Source organism: Haemaphysalis longicornis, unplaced genomic scaffold, assembly GCF_048455015.1.
Source record: "Haemaphysalis longicornis isolate Haplotype H1 unplaced genomic scaffold, Haemaphysalis longicornis Haplotype H1 scaffold_9, whole genome shotgun sequence".
Taxonomy (NCBI): domain Eukaryota; kingdom Metazoa; phylum Arthropoda; class Arachnida; order Ixodida; family Ixodidae; genus Haemaphysalis; species Haemaphysalis longicornis.
In genome coordinates, this window is record NW_027526460.1 from 75,900,015 (window position 1) to 75,924,690 (window position 24,676).

Here is a 24,676-nt window from a genome sequence, read left to right on the forward strand (position 1 = left end):
CCGGCATCAGAAAAGCCAACACGTAAACGAGAATTCCACTTTTGCGCGCGTCTAATGCAGCCTCACTGCATACTCGCCGCGCGCCGGTCCGAATGTTTTGCCAACCACCCTCCCGGCCACGCCCAGCACGTGCGATTTCCGTGACGTCACGGCCGCCGCGTGACGTACCCCGGGAGAGGTCCATTGTGTGCACTTTTAACTGCGCGCTCTCGGGGGCGCAACCGAGCTCTCACTCGAAAAACTTGGTTTGATTGCGTTAAACCACGGCAAAATTTATGGCTACGCATAACTCTTATTGAATTGATTGATTGATTGATTGATTGATTGATTGATTGATTGATTGATTGATTGATTGATTGATTGATTGATTGATTGAAACGCGCCGACGCAACGCAGGCGGTGAGGCACGCCGTAGTGGAGGGCTCCGGATTAATTTTGACCACCTGGGGTTCTTTAACGTGCGCCGAAATCTCGAACACACGGGCGTTCTTACTTTTCGCCTTCATCAGTAAAAGCGGCCGCCGCGGCCGGGAATCGAACTCGCGACCTCGTGCTCAGCAGCACAACGCCTTAGCCACTGAGCCACCGCGGCGGGTAACTAACTCTTATTGAAAACCGCAGTCAGCGCTTGAGAGAAATAAAATTTTCTCATACCTTTCGCCTGGGTTATGTGTCACTTTTATGTCGTGTGCTAAAAAGCCTCGCTGCTCACCCGCCTTGGACACACTATAATGTCTCCTAACTTTTAAATGCAGAGCATTTCTTAGCCTCGCCTCTTCCTGCGTCGGACGGCGTCCACAGCTGCGCGTCCGCACCAGGTGCGCCTCTCCTCCTTCCCTCCTCTCTCTCAACAGCAGCTGGCACGCGCATGCGTCGTAGTCAGCCCGTTTGCTCCGTCGCGGTCTCGGAGTAACAGGTGCGTGATAGCAGCGCGGTGGGGCGTGGAAGGGCGTGCGCTGCTTGCGCATGCGCGCTCTCCCCCCCGTGCGCGCTCTCCCCCCTCTACTGCGCGTGCTGCAAATATAAAGCGGCTAGCGGTCGCTCGTGCTTCAGTCACTGCGTTGCTAATTCCTTCCTTGGTTGACGCTCGCTCCACCCTAACGCGACTTTACTCGCCTCTCTCTACCCCAAACCAACACCAACGCAACTACGACCCAACTACCCACCCTAACGCGGTTTTACGCGGCGTTAACGACCCCCAAAGCTCTGCATTTACTCGTGTTCCCCTCGCGGGAAGGCGCGGGAATTTTTTTGTTTTCTTTCGTCCACTTGATGGGTTTGGAAGTCGTCGATAGCTTATAGATGGTAATGTATTTTAGTATCGCTGAAGGTGTCGTGTTGGGACACACGCCTTTCTTTGCTGGTCTTCTGTGAACAGCTAAGAAAACCTCGGTCGTTGGTAAAGACCGTGTGCCCGACCGCCGTTCTCTGTAGCTGTAAGCTAGCTGTAGCCTCATTGCAAGAACACTTTTTGTTCCGCGCTTTGTGAACTCTACATTAACTACAGGGTAGGAGCGACGTTTATAGAACCAACTAATTCCAATGACTAGTAGTTCTAACAACTATAGGAGTGCTGGGGTCAATGCTGGGCACGCTTCATTTATGCTGAAATGCTACGCGGGTCTACTTTTATAATATGCTGATTCAAAGCGCTGTTTTGCACATCGCACGCAAAATAATGTTCAGCGATGTGAGCGAAACGGAGCCCCCCCCCCCTATCAAAAAAAAATTAAACGAAGCATTGTTCTTAAACGCACTCCGTGTTTTTCTTTTTTTTTTTTCGTCTCTAAAAGTGCATGCAACAACAATCCTGCGTTTCCTTTTTTCAGTCTGTAAAAGCTATTTCGATCAATAACAATGTTTTATTTTTTCTTTCCTTTTAGAGAGACAGAGAGAGAGAGAAAGATTATAGTATCTCTCTCTCTCTTTTTATCTGCTCGCTCTCACTCTCTCTCTCGCTTTCCGTTTCTAGAAAGCAGCAGGCCCTGGAAGAATTCCAAATTATTTTCCGAAGACAACGAAAACAAAATGTTAAACTGTGTGCCACAAAAATTTGGGAGACGCTGAGAACCGCACAACACTGAAAGAAAGCAGAACTGATTCACGTGCGCTGAGGGAAACCTCATAACGGTCAATTTATACGGGCCACTGCAGCGCTGAAACCTTTTAGCGGACGTAGTCAGTCAGTCGAGGGCTACTAAACTACTCTGAACCCGACAGGACACTCATTGGATCACAAAAGGCCTCCGGATGAAATCTAGAAAGACGGGACAATTTTTAACAGCAACGGAATAAGTAGAAATAAAGCACATTTAGGTCTCTCTCTCTCTCTATTTAGGTGCTTCAATTATATTAGCCGTCCTGGATTGAAAAAACACCGTACGTACTCTATCATACTCCGAATTCGGGCATAAATTATAAGGCATCACTTTATAAGGAAAGATACAGGACCGCTGAAAGAAATAGTATGAATGTGCAAAGCTTTTTAATAACTTCCATGCGTTCACTTGGGCACTAGGCGAACATAAAATAAAAGCAGGAATGGCTGGTATGTCGAATTGTAGGAGCTCAACAATAGCTACGACCCGAAGCGAAGAGCGCAAAATGGTTTTACGGCTAGAATTTGCACGCATTTCTCTCTTCGGAAGCGGCCCTGTTGACCTCCACCGTTGCCTTGCATCGGCTAAACAGTAGCCGCAAAATCCCCGTTGACGTTAGCACAAAAATAAAGGGGATTGGCGTAAACGTAGTGAATCGCACCCAGATGAATTATTTCACACTTCAAAGTGAACTAACAAAGGATATATGAACCTCACAATTACCCATTAGGTCGGACAATAAATAATAGCGTGGTAGGCCGTACCTCTTCTCCGGCCACAGTTTTTTCATAAGGCTCCCCGTCCAATTTGCGCCTAGGCACAGGTGTTGTGCTACAGTGCTTGTGCATCGGGGTTGGTGCAGCATACGCTCAACGCTATCAAGCTGTCAGCTGTGGGCCATGACTGTTTCTTCGGTGGGATAGTAATTATAGCATATAAGCAGTCACTATGTCCATCCTTTTTGCTGTACTGTCTCGCTGTGTAACCGAATGAACATATGTCGCACTTAGCCGGCGGGAGCGTTCGGAGCACATACAATCTCTAAACACCCGTGAGTCGATATTTTGCGGCTCATGTTAGAGTCCCCTTGGTGGTCTTAATCCGTAGACCCTCACTACTTTGCATCTTATAGCTAAGGTTCTGCTTCGGGAGTAAAACCCAAGCTTCATTTAAATATCCTTGCTTCACAAAAAAAATATCAGCAGAAATTAAACGTACGTAACCGCAGACGTTCAGAAGAGTGTGCTGAAGGGCTTGTTGGCACATTGTAACTTCAATCAAACAGCGCAGACGGTGGGACTAAGCAAGAAACCCACGCCTGTCTTGTGTGTTGTTGGGCTTGTGTGTTTCTTGATTAGCCCCGTCATACGCGCTATTTTCTTGGAGTACGCACTCAATGTGAATCGTTGAGCAGTACGAGCTAAACCACTGATGAAGTGCAGCTTGCTGGGCCAGTTGGTACATTTTGAAGGTGAAAAAACCAGCGAAAAAGACGGAAGACGTAGAAGAGACGAGACAACACACACGCTGGACTAGCAACTGAAAATTTAATTGAAAAACAGAAACAACCAGAGAACGACCAAGCCTACGCATGCGCAACAAGTACGCACGTTCTGATAAAACGCTATCGAAAACACTTTTTTCCGCTCAGCTTTGTAGGAACGCGATCTCTTTATCGCTGAGGGAGATGGAAGAAACACTCACGCAATTTCCTTCTTCCTGTTGGCTGATGTAGAGCGATTCAATTATTTCCCTCTCTGTTTTAGTCCTGCCTCTTCCCAGAATCGTCACTCTTTCAAACAAAGCCTCACATTTGCCCTGACGTTTGCACTGACGACAGTGATAAGAAAGATGACCTGCTCCTTGCCCTCTGATCAACGCGCAGTGCTCTCGTAACCGGTCGTTGATGCATCGACCTGTTTGGCCTATATATACCTTACCACACGTCAACGGAATGTTGTAAATGACTCTTTCGTCACACTTTACGAATTGCTTTTCATGCTTCGTTTTACACGCACCTCTCTTTTTTCCCGCATTTTCAATGCGCGTGCACAACCCAGACAGCTTACATGGCGCGGAAAACACTAATCGCACACCATGCCGCGAAGCAATTTTCTTTAAGTTGTGTGACACTTTATGAAGGTAAGGCATCACTTGAAATTTTCTTTTTTCTTTGTTTTCATCAGGCCTTTGTTCACTTTTCTGTTGCCTTTTAAGCTTAACATGGAGGCACTCAGCGACTGCCGTAAGCACTGTGCTGGGAAACCCCGCTGCATTTAGCCTCTGAGCCTGACAGTCCAGGCTTTCCTGGATTGCGTGGACACAGCTTTTTTGGAGTGCACTGCGGAAACATAATGTGGCTATGCCTCTTTTTACCAATTTGGAGTGACTCGAATCAAACGGAAGCAGCGCCTTCTTAGTCCTAGGTGAGTAGATCCAGCGTGTGTGTTTCCAGTAGGTCCAGCGTGTGTTCCAGTAGGTCCAGCGTGTGTGTTGTCTCGTCTCTTCTACGTCTTCCGTCTTTTTCGCTGGTTTTTTCACCTTTAAACCACTGATCCCTTAATCAAAACCCAGAATTCCGCACGCCAGGATTGTCAATAACCTAAAGACCGGCGCTGAATAACTGCAAAGGAAATCACCGAACTCATTACAGCTGTTCGGTGCAGTGCGGTGTATGCATATATTTTTGCACTGGCGTCACTGTCGCTGACATGTGGGAGCACTGCTTTCACGGTGAAAGGCTGTCAACTTATCTGCCATTGACATCTCGAGCAGCGCTAAGAGAAGTACCCCAGAAAGGTTTCCGGTGACATCACATGCAAACTATGTATAAAAACAACGCCTAAAATTGATCGCGAGCAGATAGCTGCACTTAAACCGTTCGCTTGCGACAGAACAGACAGAATGCTATTTCAAACCCTCTTAAAAGCCTGCTGGCGCACCAACGTCGCTGCTTACTATTTGGTCCCCGAACATTGTGCTGTTGTAATGTAGTCACCTCGGAAGTCAGCGAAGCCTGCATTATCAATGAGCACCCAAGACTGCCCGCCAAGAGCCCGGCTTGATGTAACCATAATGGAACATGTAGCGCTGAACTTAACACGGCGACCACAGCATATACAGTGGAAAAAAAAGGGCACATGAAACGGAAGACTAGCCCAACACCAAGCTTTATTGATCTAACCCTGTCGATTGCTTGTTTCGTACTCATAAAGCCATAGTAGGCCAAGGAGAACAAGCGAATCTCGTCAAGTGGTCAGCCTGGGAGTGACCGAAAGACACGCTCGCAGCTCAGCAGCCTTCCAAATTCTGGTAACGACGTCAGCGCCTTATCAGGGCGGAAATTGGCGAAAACGGTAAGAACAGCGCAGGAAGACGCATCGCTTCAAGCGTCATCTGTGACGCTGCTGCATTAATGTTGACGTCGTTGCAAACGTGATCTGTGACGTCACCGCTGTTGGTACCCGCCTTTCCGCAAGTTCCGCGCTAGTTGGCGATAGCCTATGGGCTGGAAACCTGATTGATTAATTATGAGGCTTAACGCGGCAACGCTACACAGGCCATAAAACGCGCCGTAGTGGAGGGCTCCGGATTAATTTCGGCCACCTGAAGATCCTTAACGTGCTCCGAAATCTCGAACCCACAGGCGTTTTTGCTTTCCGCCTCCATCAGAAAAGCGGCCGCCGCGGCAGAGGCTCAAACCCGCGTCCTCGGGCTCAGCAGCACAACGCCTCAGTCGCTGAGCCACGGCGGCGCGTTTTGGCTTGGAAACTATTGCGTGCGCAACTTATAATAGCTGGTGGTTAAAAAGGCCACGGACGTAGCAGCGATAGGAAGCTATCCGTGAAAAAAAAAAAAAAAATAGAGGCGCCCACTTCGACGCGCGCCTCCCAGTGCGGCTGTATTTTAGTTCATTTAAACGGCCTTGATAACGTGTTGGCCTACTTTCGCTTAACGTAACGCCTGGGCGATGTTCGCTAGCCACGAATTTGGAAGGTTGTACAAGGCCTGTTGGCTTCCAACGACCGGCTTGGGAGAAGACTCCACCCTGACAGCGTAAACGCGACTACGCCGCCGCCATGGAAAGACTCAGCTTGCGTCGGCTTGACCAGCGCTGCCGACGTGAAACTAGCTGTCAGAGCCAGCAGCTGCGGGAGACACGGAGCGATTAGCGCAATTGTATATGCTCCGCGTCCCCGGGCACCCTCCGGAGAAACTGCGGCCGGAGGAGAGCCTGCCGCGATATTATTTAGTGCCTGGCCTCTGTCAAAAGAGATTAGGACATGCTACTTACTCGCCTGCAGCGTTAGCGCTTGTAGGAGCCACGTCACGACCTGACGCGACGTCTTAGTTCGTTTGCTACGAGGCGGCATCACTCTGAGTTCATTTAAGAAACCGGGCGAGTTTGATTTGATCGTCCAATTACGGGTTTTAAGGAGTTTGTAGCTGCAGCCTCTGATTCACGTGACCCTTTTAATTAAGATAAACATGCGCCATGATTAAAGACAACCGCCTGCCGCGGAGGCTGCAGGTATTTCTCACATTGCTATGGACGCTATATTTCTACATTTGACTGCAACGCGCGCAATATCTGAATTGGGGCGGGTAAGAAAACAGGAAACGCCAAGAACAAAGCAATTCTGACAAAGGAGATTTTGAGGTGAACTTTTTTTTGCATATTTAGAAGACATAAGGTTCGATGTCCCTAACGAGTTTAGCCAAGGCCTCAGCTTGGTGCCAACGCTCGCAAACATTTTAGCGCGTTCGACCTTTTAACAAGAACAGAGTTTTTTTTTTTTTTTCCTTAACTTAGCCATGAATATAGTTTCTATGCTTCTAGCAACGCGTGGATCCCATCTTTGACGCTTGGCTGTGGATGCACAAAACGGGAGCGTAGAATACAAGACAGCAGCTGAGGATAGTTCTTCTGCATTCTCGTTTAAATTCCCCCCCCCCTCCCCCTCTCATATTTTCTCCCCTTCGCTACCGACGCAAAAATATCAAACTCCCTCCCTGCGCAATTGCTCGAATCTGCGGAGCGGGAAAGTATTCAGAAGGGGAAGGTACGCGGCTGTGCTCCCTCCAGGCCCCGCTCAACGCACTTCACTTCAGAAGGATCACGCCGCGGGCTGTGTGTCTAGCGCAGAGCACACGTCCTTTGTTCGCGCATCAAAGGATCTATAGGCTGCGCTTGCGCGCTGTGTGCACTACTCGCGCTGTTCCCGGTCGAAAGGTGGTTTGGCGCGTTTGTGTCTCCCGCCTTGGCGAGCTAGGTTTCCTCTTCCCAATATCGCGCCGCGGCTCCGCAGGGCGCAAATGCATTCCTCGTTATGCGCTGGGTGATCTTCCGCTGTGGATACCAAAATTTTCTTCGTCTTTTTTTTTTTATTTTTTGCAATACTTATAGGGAACGGCGGAGGACAAACGATCTGGCACTACTGCTCTTGCTTCGGCGTGTTTTTAATGCGGATCGCTTTTTGACGGATCCCTACGTCCTTTTGATTTCGTTGTACGGGCTTCACGGAACTGCTCTCGTAACGATACGTTTAAAAGATTAAGGTGTTAGCGTCATAAATGTGTGTCCTTGCGCTACCTAAATATCACGGCGTTCATTTTGATAAAGAAAGCTATGACATTTTGAAGACAAGGTGATTCGTAACGCGTAAAGTTTTGAGGGAAGCGTGCGGTAGGGAGTAACCTCCGTACCCCTTGTTCAGAAGGGCGTGTTCTAAAATAAATAACACTATAGAAGTAGCTGAGCATTCAGACCAATGATTGCTTTAGTACAGCGGATAACAAAAGTAATGCCGCAAACGTGCATTCAACTAATGGGGAACGTGTGCGGTTGCTGAAGAAAGCGCCTCCTTTGGTCAGTAAAAATAATTGATAACCTCGCATAATTTTGCTAAGTTTGGTATTTAAGAAGTGTCTCTAATTGTAGAAGTTACAAGGGCGACGTTTGTTACGCGTTTCTCCTAGCTTCGCAAACGGCATTAGGGTGGTTTTCGCTTCCGTATAAACGTCGCAATTACACAAAGCAGCAGACGATTGCTTATGGACGATCAGTTCCGGTGTCTTTCTCGTCCTTGGTTTTGCAAGAAACTTCGGGAACGTCGTGTGCTGCAAATGGCCAGTTTCTTTGTAGTGTACACGGGCTGACATGTACGGTTGTTTATTGAGTCGCAATGTGCGTGACTCTTTAAAAAAATTGCACGATGACGTCGTCATCTGTGTCTTCTCAAGGAGTTGTTGAAATAAAGGCTCGCGATATTTACCTGGGGCCTGTCAAAACCTATACAGACTCATTTCATTTCGAATGAAACAAATAAACCATCACTCGGGGTCACCACTTTCTTGAGTGAAACCAGCATTTACGCAACACCTCTTCGGAGGCTTTTGCTGAAACTTTTAAGTTCTCTTTTTTTTTTCTTTTTGCTTCGTGTGCAGATCTGGCTGACGCTTGCGGAGCGCTACCTGGCGAGTCGGAACCTGGACTGGGAGTCTACCGCTCGGTTTTGCTTCAATGAACGCTGCAACCCGGACGACGACAACCTTGGCGTGCAGATCGTCAAGGTAGGGTGCCGCTCGCAGTTCCACGCACCGACAAGAACGCAGCAGTCCCGATCCGACACGGTGCTTTCAGGCGGTTTTCACCTCACTTCGTTTCATCCGCCGTAATTCTGGAATGGTACCACTCCGCGACAAGCCACTCCCCCGAGCTTCAACCCTGTTTTTAATTCAATCGTGCCGCGGTGGTAATGCCCGTGTCAGGGTGAATCACGACATATTCCCCGAAGTTACTGAAATTCGTAGCAAAGTTCGTTGTACAATACCCGGTGCTTGTAAATAACGCTAACACTTTTTAATGAAACATATAATTATTTAGAAAAACGTGAGCTTCAACTAAATCCGCTGTGTCTCTGGGAACTAAGTAGCATGCGTCGTTTCTCCTTCATTCTACGGCCCATTGAACAAGCTAGAAAGCACCGACGCTTATGTATAATTATTTTTTCATTACGTTTTCGAACAAAGTATTTCGTTGCCAGTATTTGGGTACCTGCTAGCATCAAGACCGGTGATTTTTCGCGTCTTGCAAGAGAGCAGTCTGGCTTGATATTTAGACAGCCGGCGAAGCCGCTTCCGCTCTTTGAATAGCCAAAGCCACTTTTAATAATAAAAGCCTTCAAAACCGTCACCATTCCAATGCCCGGGGAAGGGGGGACGACACGGGACACGGCACGGGATCTGCAGACGACACGGGAGCAGATGAGGTAAAAAAATGTGGTGCACCACGGGATCTCTTACGCTCATTGGCTGAAGGTGCTGCTTCACAGCTTTCCTGATCGGCTGACGCCAGTCTAGCCCTGGTACCACTGCACATAGTTTATCAAATGGAGTGTAAGCTTCCGCCCCCGTTGAGATACGCGGCACACGTACCCAACCTAGAGAGAGGTCACATTTTAATGAACGTGATTGTCGGATGGGAACCTCGGTCCGGGAATCCATGTGTTTCCCTAGCCGTTCCCGCCCGGGTGGCCAGAAGGGTCTTGTCAGCAGTAGAAAGTTGTAGCAAAGCGGAGAACCGGTACCGGAACGGTACCTGGTGCACCTGCGCATGTGCACAACCACTTCTGACACCTTCGCGCACGCGCAGTGGCGATGATTGCCTACCGGGTACCGTACCAGGACCCGTTATCCGCTCTGATATAACTCCCAGAATCTCCCACAGCTCAGGAAAGGACCGGGTGCATAGGGGTGGGTGTTGGCGCGACTGACTTACTGGTGGCCGCGTGCTTTGTTCTCTGGCGCAGGACCTGCACCGCACGGGCTGCAGCCTGTTCAGCGGAGACCAGGCCGAGCAGAACCAGGCGCTGCTCAAAAGGGTCCTGCTGGCGTACGCGCGCTGGAACAAGTCGGTGGGCTACTGCCAGGGCTTCAACCTGCTCGCCGCCTTCGTCCTCGAGGTGGTCGAGTGGTGCGACCAGGACGCGCTCAAGGTAGACATCCACGCGCCCCCTTCGCGGCCACCACCTTCGACTCCTTCCTTGTGGAGCCATATGCGAATATTCTTCTCGCAAGAATCTATTTGAAAGATGATACGATGTGTTCAGCCTGTCGTATACGATCTTTAATGTGTAGTCTAGCTTATACACTATCGGTTATAATATACCTAACAACGTGTGAGTTCGAGCTAGTTGGTTCTTCATTGTACGAATTTAAAGCGCAAAAATTCAGACAGGAGACGAACAGGACAAACACAAGCGCTTGTCTTTGTCCTCTTCGTCCCCTGTCTGAATTTTTGCGCTTTAAATTCGTACAATGGACCTAACAGTTCTGTAAAGACTGACAAATTGTGGTTCGATTGCGTTTTTCGGAGAGGCAGTGGGAATTCTTAATATTTCCCTACTTAATTTCCGTCTCCACACACAAAATCGCTTGATGTCGCTTCCAAAGTTGCGATTTATGGAAGAGTAGTGACTGTGGCTGCCCAAGAAGACCTGACCTATATGTGGCAGATGATGATCTACCTGGTGGAAGGCGTACTGCCGGAGGGCTACTTCGCCAACAACCTGCGTGGGCTGTCCGTGGACATGGCCGTGTTTCGAGAGCTTCTGCGCATGCGCCACAACAACCTGGCCATGCACCTCGACAGGCTACAGGCCGGAGAGAGCAAGGCGGGTAAGTGCCGCTCCGTGCGGGCGATTACAGGGCCCTTTTAAAGCGAAGCTTTCCGCGCCCCACTGATGGCGATGTCATGCCAAACGCACCGCAGGAAAGCCAACTTTACACAATGCAAGGGCGCATGATAATGAGGATGAAAATGAAACGTGAAGTTTTCTACGATAGAAATGCGAAGTCGGCAATTTAATCAGCCGAAGTCTAATCAACGGCAACGCTGAAGTAACCGAATCACGAACTGATAGGAAACCATAACATCACATTCGCTTATCTTAGTGTTGCCGTAGAGTTGAATTTTGGCTGATTGTATTGTGGGCTTTGCATTCGTATAGGAGAAAGCTTCACGTTTTAACCATTTCTCTTCGAGAAAGGAGCGTTGGATTGTTTCTAAGTGCGACTCATATGATTTGAGCAAGCCCGTAATGAGGACGAATTAACAGTTGCGCGCCTCGAACGAAGATGCATGGGCGCATTTGTAAACGCTGAAGCATCATTTGCGTGGGGGAATAAGCATTTTTGGTCTCAGTTTGACATTGTTTGATGTCATTGCTTTCCGCATTTATTCCAGGATAAGAGGGAAAATACATCGTAAAAGACGTTCGGAAATTCTGAGAATAGTTTACAAATGCGTAAGCATTCGTGCACCGCTTCTCTTAATTGTACGTTTTTCGCCCATCATGCATTTCGGGCTGATGCAGTGCGTTGTACAACTGGCACTGTGAGGTATCCGGCAAAGAATTCTTACGCATTGATGGAACCACACTCGGTTCTATTATGGCTGGTGAGTATCCAACTGCGTAACAGTCTGACACGCAATACCTGACCGTCTGCTGAGGGAGCGTGGTTACGAAAAACGGCTTTAACTCTTGTTTTGTCGAAATTATTCCGAAAATAATTATACTGTGTCAATTTGCCGGCTTTCATTTACTTCTCATAGTAAGTTAGTTCACAATAAATGAGTTAAAATGTTAAAATGAATTAGTTAAAATGAATTAAATAAGTTAAAATGAGTTAAAATAAGTTAGAATAAGTTAAGATGAGTTAAATATAATTAGTTAAAATGAAAATGAATAAAATGTTCTGAATTGCATCACCTTTCTGTCGCGTGCCAAACAGCCCCGCTGGTCATCCATCTTCATAGCTATCGAAGGCATAGCGCAGAGAAGACATGGACGATTGCGAGACGGGACAGGCGCTGCTATCAATGTGTGATAGTCAAATTTTATAGTGGTGCCTGTCCCGTCTCGTCACCGTCAATTTCCTCTTTGCGCTAAGCCTACTTTTTCAGCATGAACCAACTCGCCCAACAACATGTTTTATTACGGTGTTATGGCTCATGATTTTTAAGCGTGCGCTGCGGTGGGGCGGCACCGGTTATAACCGTGTGTACCGTTGTCGTCCGTTCCTCCCCTCCTGGTTGGCGTGCAGGTCTGAACTACGAGCCCCCGTTGACGAACGTGTTCACGATGCAGTGGTTTTTGACGCTCTTCACCACGTGCCTTCCGCGCTCGCTGGTGGTGCGCGTCTGGGACCTCATCCTGCTCGAGGGCAATGAGGTGCTGCTGCGGACCGCCATCACCATCTGGGAAGGGCTCGCCGAGTGAGCGCTCTGGCTCTGCTACTTTTCGTCATGGGCGTCGGCAGGCGGGTGCAAAAGGGGAGCCACCCCAGCACGATTGCCCCGCCCCCTTACCCTTTCCCTGCTCCCCCTCAATGCAATGGGTTTGCCCCCTCAAGACAAAACCCTGCCGAAGCTCCCCTTCTTCCTTTCTCCTGGTTCGTCTCAAACGCAACGTTTATGCTTCGACGGTCGCCGAAAAAAGAAAGAGAAAAGCACTGACCAATCACGTTAGGCGGCCCACGTTTCGATTACGTAGTCCATTTTCTCGGCCCATGTAATCGAATTTCTGGCCGAGAACGTCATGTTCGAAAGTATCTTTCTTCTTCGCCAGTTCAACCCGTAAATATATATAAGTCAACAGTGACGACATACTAGCGCGTCCGCGGGTGGTACTGGTATAAGCGGATTGGGAACCCCTTTTGTCTTGTATGAACTCATCCTGAAGTTACACAAAGTTAATACTAAGCTCAAAGCAGCTGAATATTCAAAATATGAACGCTCAGATGTCATCAATCTATACATCTGAAACCATCCTGACGTCATTTTGGTAGTTTTTACGTCCGTGAAATGTACCTGGGGTCCTTTTTTTTTTTTTTTTCCATCTCGGCTGAACAACCAAACTGAGTCTCCAGGCTTTCGTTACACAGTGAAATAACAACTTGCACTAGTTCAACTATACCGCCAATTCCAAATAGAAGTCAGCAGTTTCGATTCGCCGTCTCTTTTCGGCGCTCTATTGCACTCCGTGTTCTTCCCTGTATTCACGGAGGTATTCGGAAACCGCGTGTTGCAACGCGGGCTGATACATTGATCGATATGGCTGGGAACAAAAGGTTGACAGCACCGCACAGAACTTTTTTTTTTTTTTTTTTCGCGGTCATTTTTTCTCAGGTCAAGTGAAAGTATCAGTTAGTGATGTTTTGTTTGCAGTTTTACTTTTCCTACACACAAAAACGCTATTTGGCTCGGGCCGCAGCGAACGCCACCGATCTAGGTTTGTCACTGATTCGCTATTTATTCGTTCTGTATACGTCGGCCGGGCGCGTACGATCATTGTACAAATCACCCTGCTAGCTTTCATTCATTGTTTTGTGCCTGTAAGGTGTAATTAGTGAACACAATTAGCAACGCTTGCGGACAATTTTTTTTTTGTGTGTGTGTGATTTGTTACGTTATTTCTGTTGCGTGCGGAGACCACATTTTTTCTCAAGAGTGGGAATAAAATCAACAAAAATAATAAACGTCAGCGTAATACCAAGGCGAAATGACCATAAGGTTACTACGAATCCCTACATTCGCGACCTTCATCCTTGCGTGGCATTCAATCAGTGCCGAAGTAGGCTCATACTCCGATGTTGATAAATAAATAAAATAATAAATTCTAGATCTGGTCGTTACTTATTAGTAAATTAATATCCCCCGCCTTACCCCGTCAGCATGTCTTAAGATCACAAGCAGATATTTCTTGCAACGTTCATGTTTCCGTTTTTCCTAAACTTCTGTGATAGCAAGCTTGGTTTATCAGGCCGAAACTTTCTGAACACAGTCGGCACCGGGCACATAGTTTGCTAAAGGTGATTCCGGTTGAAAATCGAAAGCGGAAAATTTTTCTTTACGTTGCTAGTGCCTCGTCCCGCCAGCAATGACCAGGCGCACAATCAGCGCTTTAAAAAACTAAAAACATGATGTGCATACGGTTCCCACGACCATCTACATGGGTTTAATTTTTTTTTCTAATTGAGAAGATAGGCTGCCGATAATCGTCAAAATCAAAGAAGCAGTCGTTTACAGCCTGCATGGTTGGAGAGACTTCTGTCAATCCTGGCATGATACATGGCATCCAATTTATGCTTAGAACCAGCCACCCATGCGATTGGGATGAAAGCTCAGTAAAATACGTCGGGACAGTGAACATCAATTTAGGTTTCTAAACTTACAAAAAGCGATATGCGGGAAAAAATAGCGCGTGGTCCGCGCCGGTATAAATCCGCATACAATTGTCACTTATAGTCACGTATAGTTCGTGGAATGTAACCCGAAAAATACGTTGCGTATTATATTTTTTCGGGTTACACTCCGCGAACTATGCGTGACTATAAGTAAAAATTTTACACTTTGCGGGTATATGCAGGCGCGGACCGTGCGCTATTTTTTCTCGCGTATCGCTTTTTGTAAGTGTAGAAACCTAAATTTATGTTCACTGTCCAGACGTATTTTACTGAGCTTTCATCACAATCGCGTGGGTGGCTGGTTCTAAGCATAAAGTGGATGCCATGTATCATGCAAGGATTATCATGTGAGCTCGTATACCATGACAGCGCAATATTTGTTCTAGAAGTGCAAGTGTTTTAGCCGCGCAAACGTTAGCAGTCTGCTGAGACCTCTCTCTTTCTTCAGTTTCAGTTTCAGTTTGAGTTTATTATTTGTAACAAAGTGTACAGTGTGTGAAAAAATATTATACAGAAAGGGTCATGAACTGTGACCCTGTGAAAGGGTCATGAACTGTGTGGGTTGTCTGTATCGCAGTACTGGCGCAACTTCTGATTCCACCCTTCTCCTTCCTTTATTTCGTGCGGCGTGCACAGCCGCATCATGACCGTGGAGAGCGCGGACGAGTTCTACAGCGTCATGGGCGTGCTCACCCGGGAGATGGTCGAGTTCGGCGTCAAGGACCCCCACGAGTTCATCGTGGTGAGAGCGACTCCGTTTTGGTTCGCCAGGGTGGGGGTGCTGCTCTGTCGAGCGCGTTAGGGTGTCTCGATGCCAGCGCCTCCGTACAGAGTACACTTTTTGGACCACTTTGAACGGTCCCGTTACGCCGCTTCTTCCCAAAGTCACCATTATGGGTCAAAGTGCTCCGTGCATAAAGTTCATACTACGCTCAACGCGGCCGACCGCGTGTCTTACTGCGCCAGACCGCATCTGGTGTGGCGTTGTCCCGTAACCAGTAGGTGTAACACTCTGCCAGGGTGCAGTTTCGCCTGTGCGGTAAGAACTAACAAGGACGGTGGGCAGTTGCATTCCGCCAGCGTCTCGACAAGAAAACAGCTGAGTTGTTTTCGTTTCCCAGAACACCCAGCAATGCGAAATAAATAGTATAGTAATTAAAACGTCGTGATTAAACCGCATTGCAGCAAAAATCGTAGCGTGCGGTCTTGCTGCGGCGTCAAGCGAGTGACCCAAAATGGCGGCGCCAACGTATGAGCATCTCCACCCTGTGCAGACTCCCGTGCATCGAGGCACCCTAAAGCGCGTTAAGAGGGATTAGGTGGTGATGAAGGGCGAAACCGACTAAAAATTGGGTGTTTTTGTTACAGTGCCAAAATATGCTAACTTTCTTCGAAAAATGTACCGTGAAGTGGCATCCTCAGATGTGCACCAGAAGTCATTTAAAAATGCTGCCAAGCGCGCCCCCATGTGGCCCCGCCTATAGCCACTGCAAGTTTTTTGTGACCCACAGTGGTATTTACTCTGTTATTTTTTCAATAAAAGCGCGTATCCATTTTTCTTCACTGGTAATATATAAACGAAAATTATTAGGATTTGAAAAAATAGTGGTGGAGAACAACCCTTGTTTACTATAATACTATGCTCTGAAAGCCGTTTGTACGGGGGGAAACATGGGGTACTCTTAGAACCGCATCGAGCAAGCTGCATTATTTCAATGTGTACAAAACGAACGGCAACGATGAAATCGCAAAACAGTTTTGTATGTCATTTTTGTTTTCTTCTAATAACCAAGTATGCAGAGCGAATTCAGGTTCCTATAGGTCAACTCACAAGTTGCGTGCGCTGTGTTGGATGTTATATGACTCTCAAGAAGAAAGCTGCCCTACAACCGCTTCTAACTCCCCGTGACGTCTAGCTCACCGTGAAGAAGAGGAATAATAGGCAGTGGGGCTTTCGAGGCACAATTGCCATTTAGTCGGTCAACTCTGGTAGGCTTAGCTTGTCCTCCATACTCTGCGAATCAAAGTTAACTCGTGAACAGCATTTCATCAGCAGACGTGTGTCCAAAGACGCGGCAAATGCTGGGTCCTGCCTAGCCTGACGCGTGCGCTCGGCGTCTTGGGCAAGAACTGCTCTATATAGTGACACTAGCCCTGCGTAACCTTCAAAAACAATCTGCGAATATAATCTTTACCGGGAAGATATGGGTGGCAAGGGGGAAAGAGGGGGAGGGGGGTGCCTTATTATTCATAATGCTGTTTCGATGCTTGTTTTGTGGTTTTCTTACACGAATTCTGAGCCCTATGCTGCATGCACTCGGCGTCTTAGGCCTTGGCGTTTTTGCCCACGGCGATGAACCCGTTGGGTGTAGAAGTATACAACTTTGCTTTAAAAAGTGTTGCGGGGGTCTTTAAAAGCCCGGCTGCATTGACTGCGAAGTAATCGGTTCATGACAATCGTACGCACGTCGTCCTTACCCGCTCTTCACACTGGTTTCACGTGAGCTCTGTGGCTAAGCGTCCGCGCCCGGGGCCCCTCTTCATCCCCCCGGCGCAGGCCATCTGCGACGTGTCGCGGGTGCCCATCCCGCAGCTGTCCGAGCTCCGCGACCGGTACACGTACGACATCCGGCCCCTGCCGACCCCGTCGACGCAGAACCGCCACGGGCTGTGGCTCTTCCTGGGCGACGACGAGGACAACGACGCCGACTCCGACCACCAGATGGTGGTGGCCGCCGCCTTCTGCGGCATCTCGAACGCCTTCCTCGTCGCCAAGAACAGGGGTGAGCAGAGTCGGGCTTTCACGCGGGATGCGTTGTTGGAGGAGGGGGTCAGTGAGGGAATTAACTTTATTTCGACGAGCTTCGGGCGCTTATGGTTGGGCGCCTGCCCGGTGGGGGCCTCCTCTAGTCCGGGAAGCCCTGGTCCCCGCTGACCGCCCAGGCCCTCTCCACAAGACTAAAAGACTTCTTTTCTTGTAGAAAGGCAGAAGTGAGATGACGCGTTAGCTCAGGACGCGTAACTCGACATATGGTAACAGCGACGAATGAGATGTAAACCTCGAAAATATAAATGTGAACGCGCGTAATTTGGCACTTTTTACAGTTCAAGTAATTGCATGACCAGCCTGTAAGTTTGCGTGAGTAGGTCACATTACATGAATGCACCGGGTCCTTTCTTTTTACTTTATACCTTCGCGAACAGAAATCTTCGTTTATGCGTGTCCGGAATCATTCAATTTTTTTCTGTTCTTTATTTTTTACCCCAAAAGCCCCACAACTATCGTCAGCCGTAGCGATGAAGTACTGTCGCGTGAGCGCAATCATGCGATGTCGGAGCGGTTCGAGAAGAAGATAACTGAGCACTACGTAGGCCCATGACACGGACTTGAACTGCACTGGTAGTTTGAGACCTAGATGGCGCATTCATGGCGCACATGGCTCCCAACGTTTGATCGAAATGAGCAAGCTCAAGGCCAGCGATATCAACCACGCCATCTCCCGAGCGTCGCTTGTTTTATCGTCTATGATGAGTACCTGCGCTGGGAGCATTGCGTGCCGCTTCCCAACCCTTCCCATCCGTCTCTTACGACGTGGCCTATTTCGAGCACGCACTGTAAAGGGTGCAACAGAGATATCAGTGGACTGATGACTCCATGTCACTCTTAAGTCACGCCGCGTTATTCGCGGAAGAAGGGATAGGGGGCAGCAAGGCGACAACGCGGCAGGCTCCGTAGCGCACGTAACATATTTTTGATAACGAAAATACCACTTGGCACAAAACCTGGCAGATGTTGCTGTCCGTACCGTGAGCCTTTTTGGCTAAAGTTTGTTTCACCTCACTATGGGCTGTGATGCGTTGGTGCACCCTTTACAGGAGCATCACGCGCACACAGGGAGGGCATCCTCACCAGTTTACGGAGAGAGAGAGAGAGAGAGAGAGAGAGAGAGAGAGAGAGAGAGAGAGAGAGAGAGAGAGAGAGAGAGAGAGAGAGAGAGAGAGAGAGAGAGAGAGAGAGAGAGAGAGAGAGAGAGAGAGACTTTATTTGGCAGCTCAAGTCCGAGCCTCGGAGTTATGAGTTCTCGGTGGAAGAGGATGTTCCACAGAAAGAGGCTTATGCGTACCGTAGCCTATAAATAACTCAGCCCAGACAAGGTAGGATGAAGGGTGGAGACACGTGCATTGGTGCCGCCATTTTTGAGTAATTCGCTCCCCGCCGCACAGCGGACCGTAACAACCAGTCAATCTGGCTAGCTGGCGCAGCTCGTGCGACAGCTTCTCATTGGCGCCAGAGTATATCTTGAAAGGACAGCTTACGCCATATCTTCACTCGGGAAGCGGCCTGCCCCAACAAGATGCGTCCCAGCACGTTGAGCATTTTAACCCAAAATGGCGCCGTTTGGGAAGATCGCCGGCGTCGGATCTGTCAAACTGTATCTTCACCCTGTAAAGCGGCGCTAGCATTGAAACACCCGAAGGCAAAGTGATGCACTGCGCCATCCAGTCATGTTTGAACACATATTCACACTGTTTTGGCCCTTAATGGCAGCAACACTGCAAACCGGCTCTGTAATGTCGACGTACCGCTTTGGGATAGGCTGCTTGAGTCGGGTTTGGTTCCCGCAACTTTACTTTTCCCTTTTGTTCGTTGCACTTATAAGATACCTTTTTTGCTCGGGTATATACCTTATTTACGACACTTTTGTGCTCTTCATTGCTTTTATTGGCATTCCGTTTCTTTAAAGCCGTTTCTTACTAATTTGGGGATGTTTCTCTATAAAGTGAGGCTCTCTTTTTTCTTTAAGGCCGATTTCAGTGTTCCGTTTGTTAAATCTGGGCTAGCTTCGTCCTTTTAGGACGGTTTGAGATGGGCATGTAAATTTCATTGCTAGCTAAGTGAAGAGCTGGCTGCCTGTCCTAGCTATGGAGCGCATAGACGCCGCCAGAGCTGTTGAAAGGAACCACAGAGCGCTGACGTAGGCACTGGCGTGAGATTCTAGTCACGGCACTAAGTAGCGTTCTTCGGACAGTGTCGCTTTACAGGGAACCAGATGTGAGTAAGCGTGTCAGCTCACCGAATGAGCTACGCTGTGAAAGGAATTTACTTGAACACAAACAGAAAATGGACACAATGGGGTATTCGAACCCGTACCGGTTTCATCTCACACAGCCAAGAAACTTCCTCAACCATGCGCTGTAAATTATCAGCAATCACTGAGCATATACACAGTGTTTGTCCGTCATGTCGAGTGCAGCCACTGCAGCTATACCATGTATACCGTTAGTCTACAAACTCATCTTCCACTGATGAGCGGAATTTTGCTCATCGCCAACGCTTGTGCCGAACCAACATCCACGTCACCTTTACGGGCCGTAGCAACGCAAATGCATTGCTCTTCTTCGCTATGTTGCTTTGAAAAAGAAGGAAGCCGCGCCAGAAACTGAGTGGCAAATCAAAAGAAGGTATAGAACTTGAATGTCTGGAATGTAGCTAGCAAAGTATTCGGGGACGCGCATATGGAGGACCTTGACGCATCGTTGTCAGGGGGCCTGGGAAAGGCCTACACATGCGCCGTAATATTGCATCGCAGGCGCAAGCACTCGGAGCATATACATTTCTTGGTAAAATTATGAAAATTCCAGCGGTGCATTCGTTTCCGTATTTCCGCGCTCGGATTGAGCGGGAGTGACTGCATTCATACTCGCAGCGGGACATAAAAAATAAGCGCAAAAGTGGCTTTAATAGACGTTTTCTTTTGTTAGTTTATTTTTGCGGTATTGAAAAACATTTTGATGAGGGGAGACACTCGTATTGCCGGAGGGTCTGCACTCCCGTCGAACGTTACTCGTCGTGTTAACACTGCTCAGTAATTACATATATTGCCTTGCGCCGTTCGTTGAGCGGACTCATTGGATACTGCGCTTGGCCTTTCGGAAAAAATTCACAGGTCAGGGCAACGCCCACGTTACAGCGCCAAGCACCTTGGACCCCAGCCGGATGACGCTCGATATCTCGACGCTCAAAAGGCAGTACTCCAGGCTGAGGCAGCGACAGCGACAGGCGCACATTATACTCACAGGTACGGAGACCCCTTTAATGTTCAATCTTTCTCTTTTTTGCTCTCTTGTAGAAAATGGTTTCAGTAAGACCATCCTCAAAATTTTCATAAGCCCAATTTTTCAACGACAATCCAATCGACACTGCATGGTAACAAATAGGTTGGGGATACGTTTTTTTGTTAGTACCGCAGCTGCTGATCGCGTTATTTCTGCATTTGCATCTAAATGTGATGGCATCTATATGGATAAATCGCATAGCTGAACAACTCCTGTAGCTGTACCTGCTGTCAAACCAAAAAAATATGACTGCAGTTAAACAAAGACATACAAATACTTTCGTAATAACTCTTAGTATTAATGAACAACCTAAATGGCTATAAACTGCTGAACTATAAACCGCGTAATTTTATGTTATTTTATCTCAAGTAATTCGGAAACTTTAAGATAAAAAGCGCAATAGTTATTATACGACGCGCAATTTTTGGTGCCATCCTACAACGACGACGCCGGATTTTGTGTCTCATGAGGCATACAAGGCTACCATATATAGGAGTTATAGCAGGGAGGAAAACCGGTCCCGGTACGGTACCCGGTACACCTGCGCATGCGCACTACCAGTTTTCCCGCCTCGACTCACGTACAGTGACGCCGGACGCTTACCGAGTATCGTAACGGGACCGGTTCTCCGTTCTGCTATAACTCTCAATTGACTTTCATTTCGACAACCCTACCAGAGTAACTTGGGGCCGGGAACATGCGTACGCAATTGTTTCGACTTTCTTTGCGTCGTTCAGAAGTTAAAGGTGCCGTACACGTTCCTCGCTGACAACTGTAGTTTTCTTTTGGGGGAGGAGGATGGTAACGTTTCCATTTACAACTGACGCGCTTGCAGGCAACCTCCAGGCACCCATGCTGACGCGCTCCCAGAGGATGTCGCAAGGGATTCCCGTGAACAACCTTCTGGCCGGCCAGAAGCCCCTGGTGCGGAGGACTCGGCCACCGCCCCCCACGCACGCTGTGCCTAGCGGCCTCCCGCTTAGCCACTCGACCACGCACCCAGCTGGCGCCACCGTCACCACTCGTATCTCCCCGCGGCTAGCGGTTCCCGTCACGGCTAGCACGACAGCGTCCAGCGCTTCACCCTCCACGTCGCCGGTGAGCGCCAACGTCTCCACCACGTCGCCAGCGACGTCTACTGTGCCGAGGAAGATCCCGCCGCGGATCCCAAGGGACCCCATTCCGGTGGAGACACTGTCGTGGGAGCAGGCCAAGAAGCTCAAAGCCGGGAGGGGCGACAGCAGCAGCAGCAGCTCGAGCTCTTCTTCCACGGAGCTCTGTGACGATAACAACAACCGCTCTTCGTCGCCAGACGAACCGGCGCCCAGTCGTAAAGAAGCGCGTGTTGAGGGCTCTGACAGCAGCGTCCCAAAGGCCCCGCATCCCTTGCCCGACAAGAAGCCACCGCGCAGAATTAAGAACGGCGCCCACAAAGATTCGTCCGACAGCTCGTTGTCGTCTTCGTCTTCTGAGGATGAGGAAAGCGCGGACAAACGGGCCAAGCGCCGCCACGAAGGTCACGATTCGGAGAAAACGCAACTGAAGCCCCCGCGACGACTAGCCGAGGGCTTCAAGCCGTCCACAGCCGGCACCACTGTGAGGAAGACCGGGGTGCGTGCCGCTCTGGTGAGGCACAGAGAACCGATAGTACGAGATGACGATGAAGACGGCTCCTACAAACCGGACGACGAAAGCGAAGGCTCGAGGAATTCGTCTTCAGACAGCTTGTCGTCGGAAGAAGAGGAGGCGTCTTCGAAGCTCGAAACTGTCAGTTCTCTCGCGGAGGTCTCATCGGCGGTGGAAGAGTCGACTCGCTCCCTGGAAGAAGCCGTGCCTGCGCGAAAGAAAGTTCCCGACTCGCTGAGCTCGGAGACGGAGAGCTCACGAAACACCTTTTCTAATATGGTTCTCTCCGGTTCCGACAAGTACAACATCGCGACGTCCTCCGAGGCGTCCAGTTGGAAGTCCTCGAGCGATGCCTGCCTAACGTCTTCTTCGAGCGGACCACGGCCGCCGTCGGAGGCAGGTAGCAGCAAAAAGACGTCAGATGAGCGGGCTTTCGGCAAACTGTCAGACGAGGAGTTCCAGAGGCTTTCCCGAAAGTTCAGCCAGTCTGCCCTGTGTGACAGGCAGGCTCAGCGAATGGCTGCGCAGAGGGGGGCCACCAGGCGAGGAACGGACGAGCTGGGCACTCAGCGGTTCTCGCCCAACATCGACAGGTCGTCGTCAGAAGACGCGGACAGGAAGCTGTCCATTGGCTCCCCGCCCCGGTGGACTCCGAAGCGCACGAACACGTCGGACGACACCAGTGGCGAATCGCCTTCGACCGAAATCGAAAGGCTCCGGAGGGACTCTAGTAAGCGAGGCTCGGCGAGCAGCGACGTTAGTGTGCCATCGCGGGAGCTTCGGAAGTGGTCGTATAAGTACGACAGCAGAAACACGTCAAACGACGTCAGCTGGAAGTCTTCGGACACTGACTACCAGCAGGCGTCACTTCGCTACGAGAGATCCATTTCGGAGGAGGACGGCGACTTGGCAGCCGGGAACGACGAGTCTCAGAGGCCGCGCCTTTTGAGGGACGACAGGACAACCTCTTTCAAGGCGAGCCAGGAATCCTTCGACGGCAGGTTGCTGCCTTACGACCACTCAACCCCGCGCGATTCCATCTCTCTCGGGGAGAGGCGGCGTGGCTCCTCCCTTACATGCAACACGCTGACGACGCTCAATGAAATGACGCTTGAGAAGGCGGACGAGGAACTGGACGCTGGCATCATAAAGTGCAGCGAGTCGAGCACCTCGAGCTCGCATCTGACCTCCCCAAACACCGAGCTCCGCAGATCGGCCTTCCAGCTGGGTCTGAAGATGTCGGCAGAGACCGCCGCAGCACGGAGTCTGGCTGAAGACCAGTCGCAGTCGGTATTCGACGCACCCGAAGACCGAGACGAGTGGGACAAGTCAGCGCACAAGGTCGACGCCTCTCAGTTACTGGACAGCCCGGCGCAGGCAACGGCAGTGACGCGAGGTGCTCGCTGCGCGTCTGAAGGCTCAGCTACGGGGTTCGTCTCCCTCGGGGGCTACAGCGGCGAACAGGCTAGGCCTAAGACCGCCCGGTCGATGAGCACCGACGCGACCATGATCAGGTCTGCGAGACAGTCTAGCATAGTCGGCGGCGACGGGACGGTTACGCTCCCGTCCATCCGGCGACAGAGGTGTCTTTCGGGGGACGTCGGGGACCCGAGGTCCACTCCACCGGCGTCTCCGAGGCGTTCGCTGGGGGAGAACTACAATCCGTTCCCGACCCGGCGGCCTTCGTTCACGGGGTGCATTAGCGATTTCAAGGTCAAGCTTGGATTGTACTCGTCGCAGGAGAAGCCTGCAGTAACTTCAGCTTCCAACGGATGTAAGACGACCTCGGTGAAGAGGTAACCAACAGCCCAAGACCCATCCCATGTCAGGTGAGGGTGCGCTCTTTGCAAATAAAATGCGAATACAAGGCACGTTTTCCTTTCTTAATCCTGGGTCCTATTTGAAAATTTTACGACAAGATACTTCCTAAATCTAAAACTTAATTCACAAATATGCACTTACTCCCATTAAGTTATACCTCAATGTGGCATCTGTAGTTCAACACACAACGAATCCCGAAACGCGTGGCGTTTTTCGGTGGTTTCCATGACTGCCATCACAACATGGCGGCACTCTAAAATGTTTCCGCGGGTCTACACCAGAATTAAGCTTTTTCTGGTAACAAATGGGACGAATAATGAGGTTAGACATTCGATTTGATTGGAAAAATGTGATTTGCACTGTGATATCACGCAATGTAAAACTTCATGCTTGCATTGTGTGATGCCACAGTCCAGATCATAAATTGGGCCTCCTGATATGTCCCCTATGGCCTCTTCAGTGACACGTGTTTTCTCGCAGGCCCATGAGCATTTTGGGGTGAAATTACGATATTATTGCTTCACGACCAAATTTTAGGGAGCGCAGTCAATAGAATTTGTATATAGCTGCCATTCAGCGAAAGCGGAAATATGAGTTTGAAGTGCTTCGTTAGAGCTTGGCTTTTTTTCAAGCGCTGCAGACGTTTTGTATGCACCCAACCGCGCCTTAAATGCTTGGGGTTTGACCGCGTTTTTGGCAGCAGGTTTCAGAAGTTGTGAAACGTTCGGCCGTCGCAATTTTTGGCCGTCGCTCAACGCCCCTTG

General features: G+C 49.4%; 1 protein-coding gene across 5 annotated transcripts in view; it reads left to right on the top strand.

The window, feature by feature from the left end:
• The window catches only part of LOC144153039 (uncharacterized), a 381,412-nt gene that overhangs the window by 346,679 nt on the left and 10,057 nt on the right, over positions 1-24,676 (top strand). For 3 of the 5 annotated variants that reach the window (XR_013319276.1, XM_077684676.1, XM_077684673.1), the window contains exons 4-11: positions 8,547-8,672; positions 9,911-10,096; positions 10,616-10,778; positions 12,207-12,378; positions 14,985-15,090; positions 16,906-17,131; positions 20,297-20,428; positions 21,301-23,920. Coding sequence is in view for 4 of the 5 variants with exons in the window: in XM_077684676.1 (XP_077540802.1) it covers positions 8,547-8,672; positions 9,911-10,096; positions 10,616-10,778; positions 12,207-12,378; positions 14,985-15,090; positions 16,906-17,131; positions 20,297-20,428; positions 21,301-23,891 (3,702 nt within the window). In the remaining variant the exon portion in view is untranslated. The remainder of the gene's footprint in view (positions 1-8,546; positions 8,673-9,910; positions 10,097-10,615; positions 10,779-12,206; positions 12,379-14,984; positions 15,091-16,905; positions 17,132-20,296; positions 20,429-21,300; positions 23,921-24,676) is intronic. The other 2 variants (XM_077684675.1, XM_077684674.1) reach the window with 2 other exon arrangements.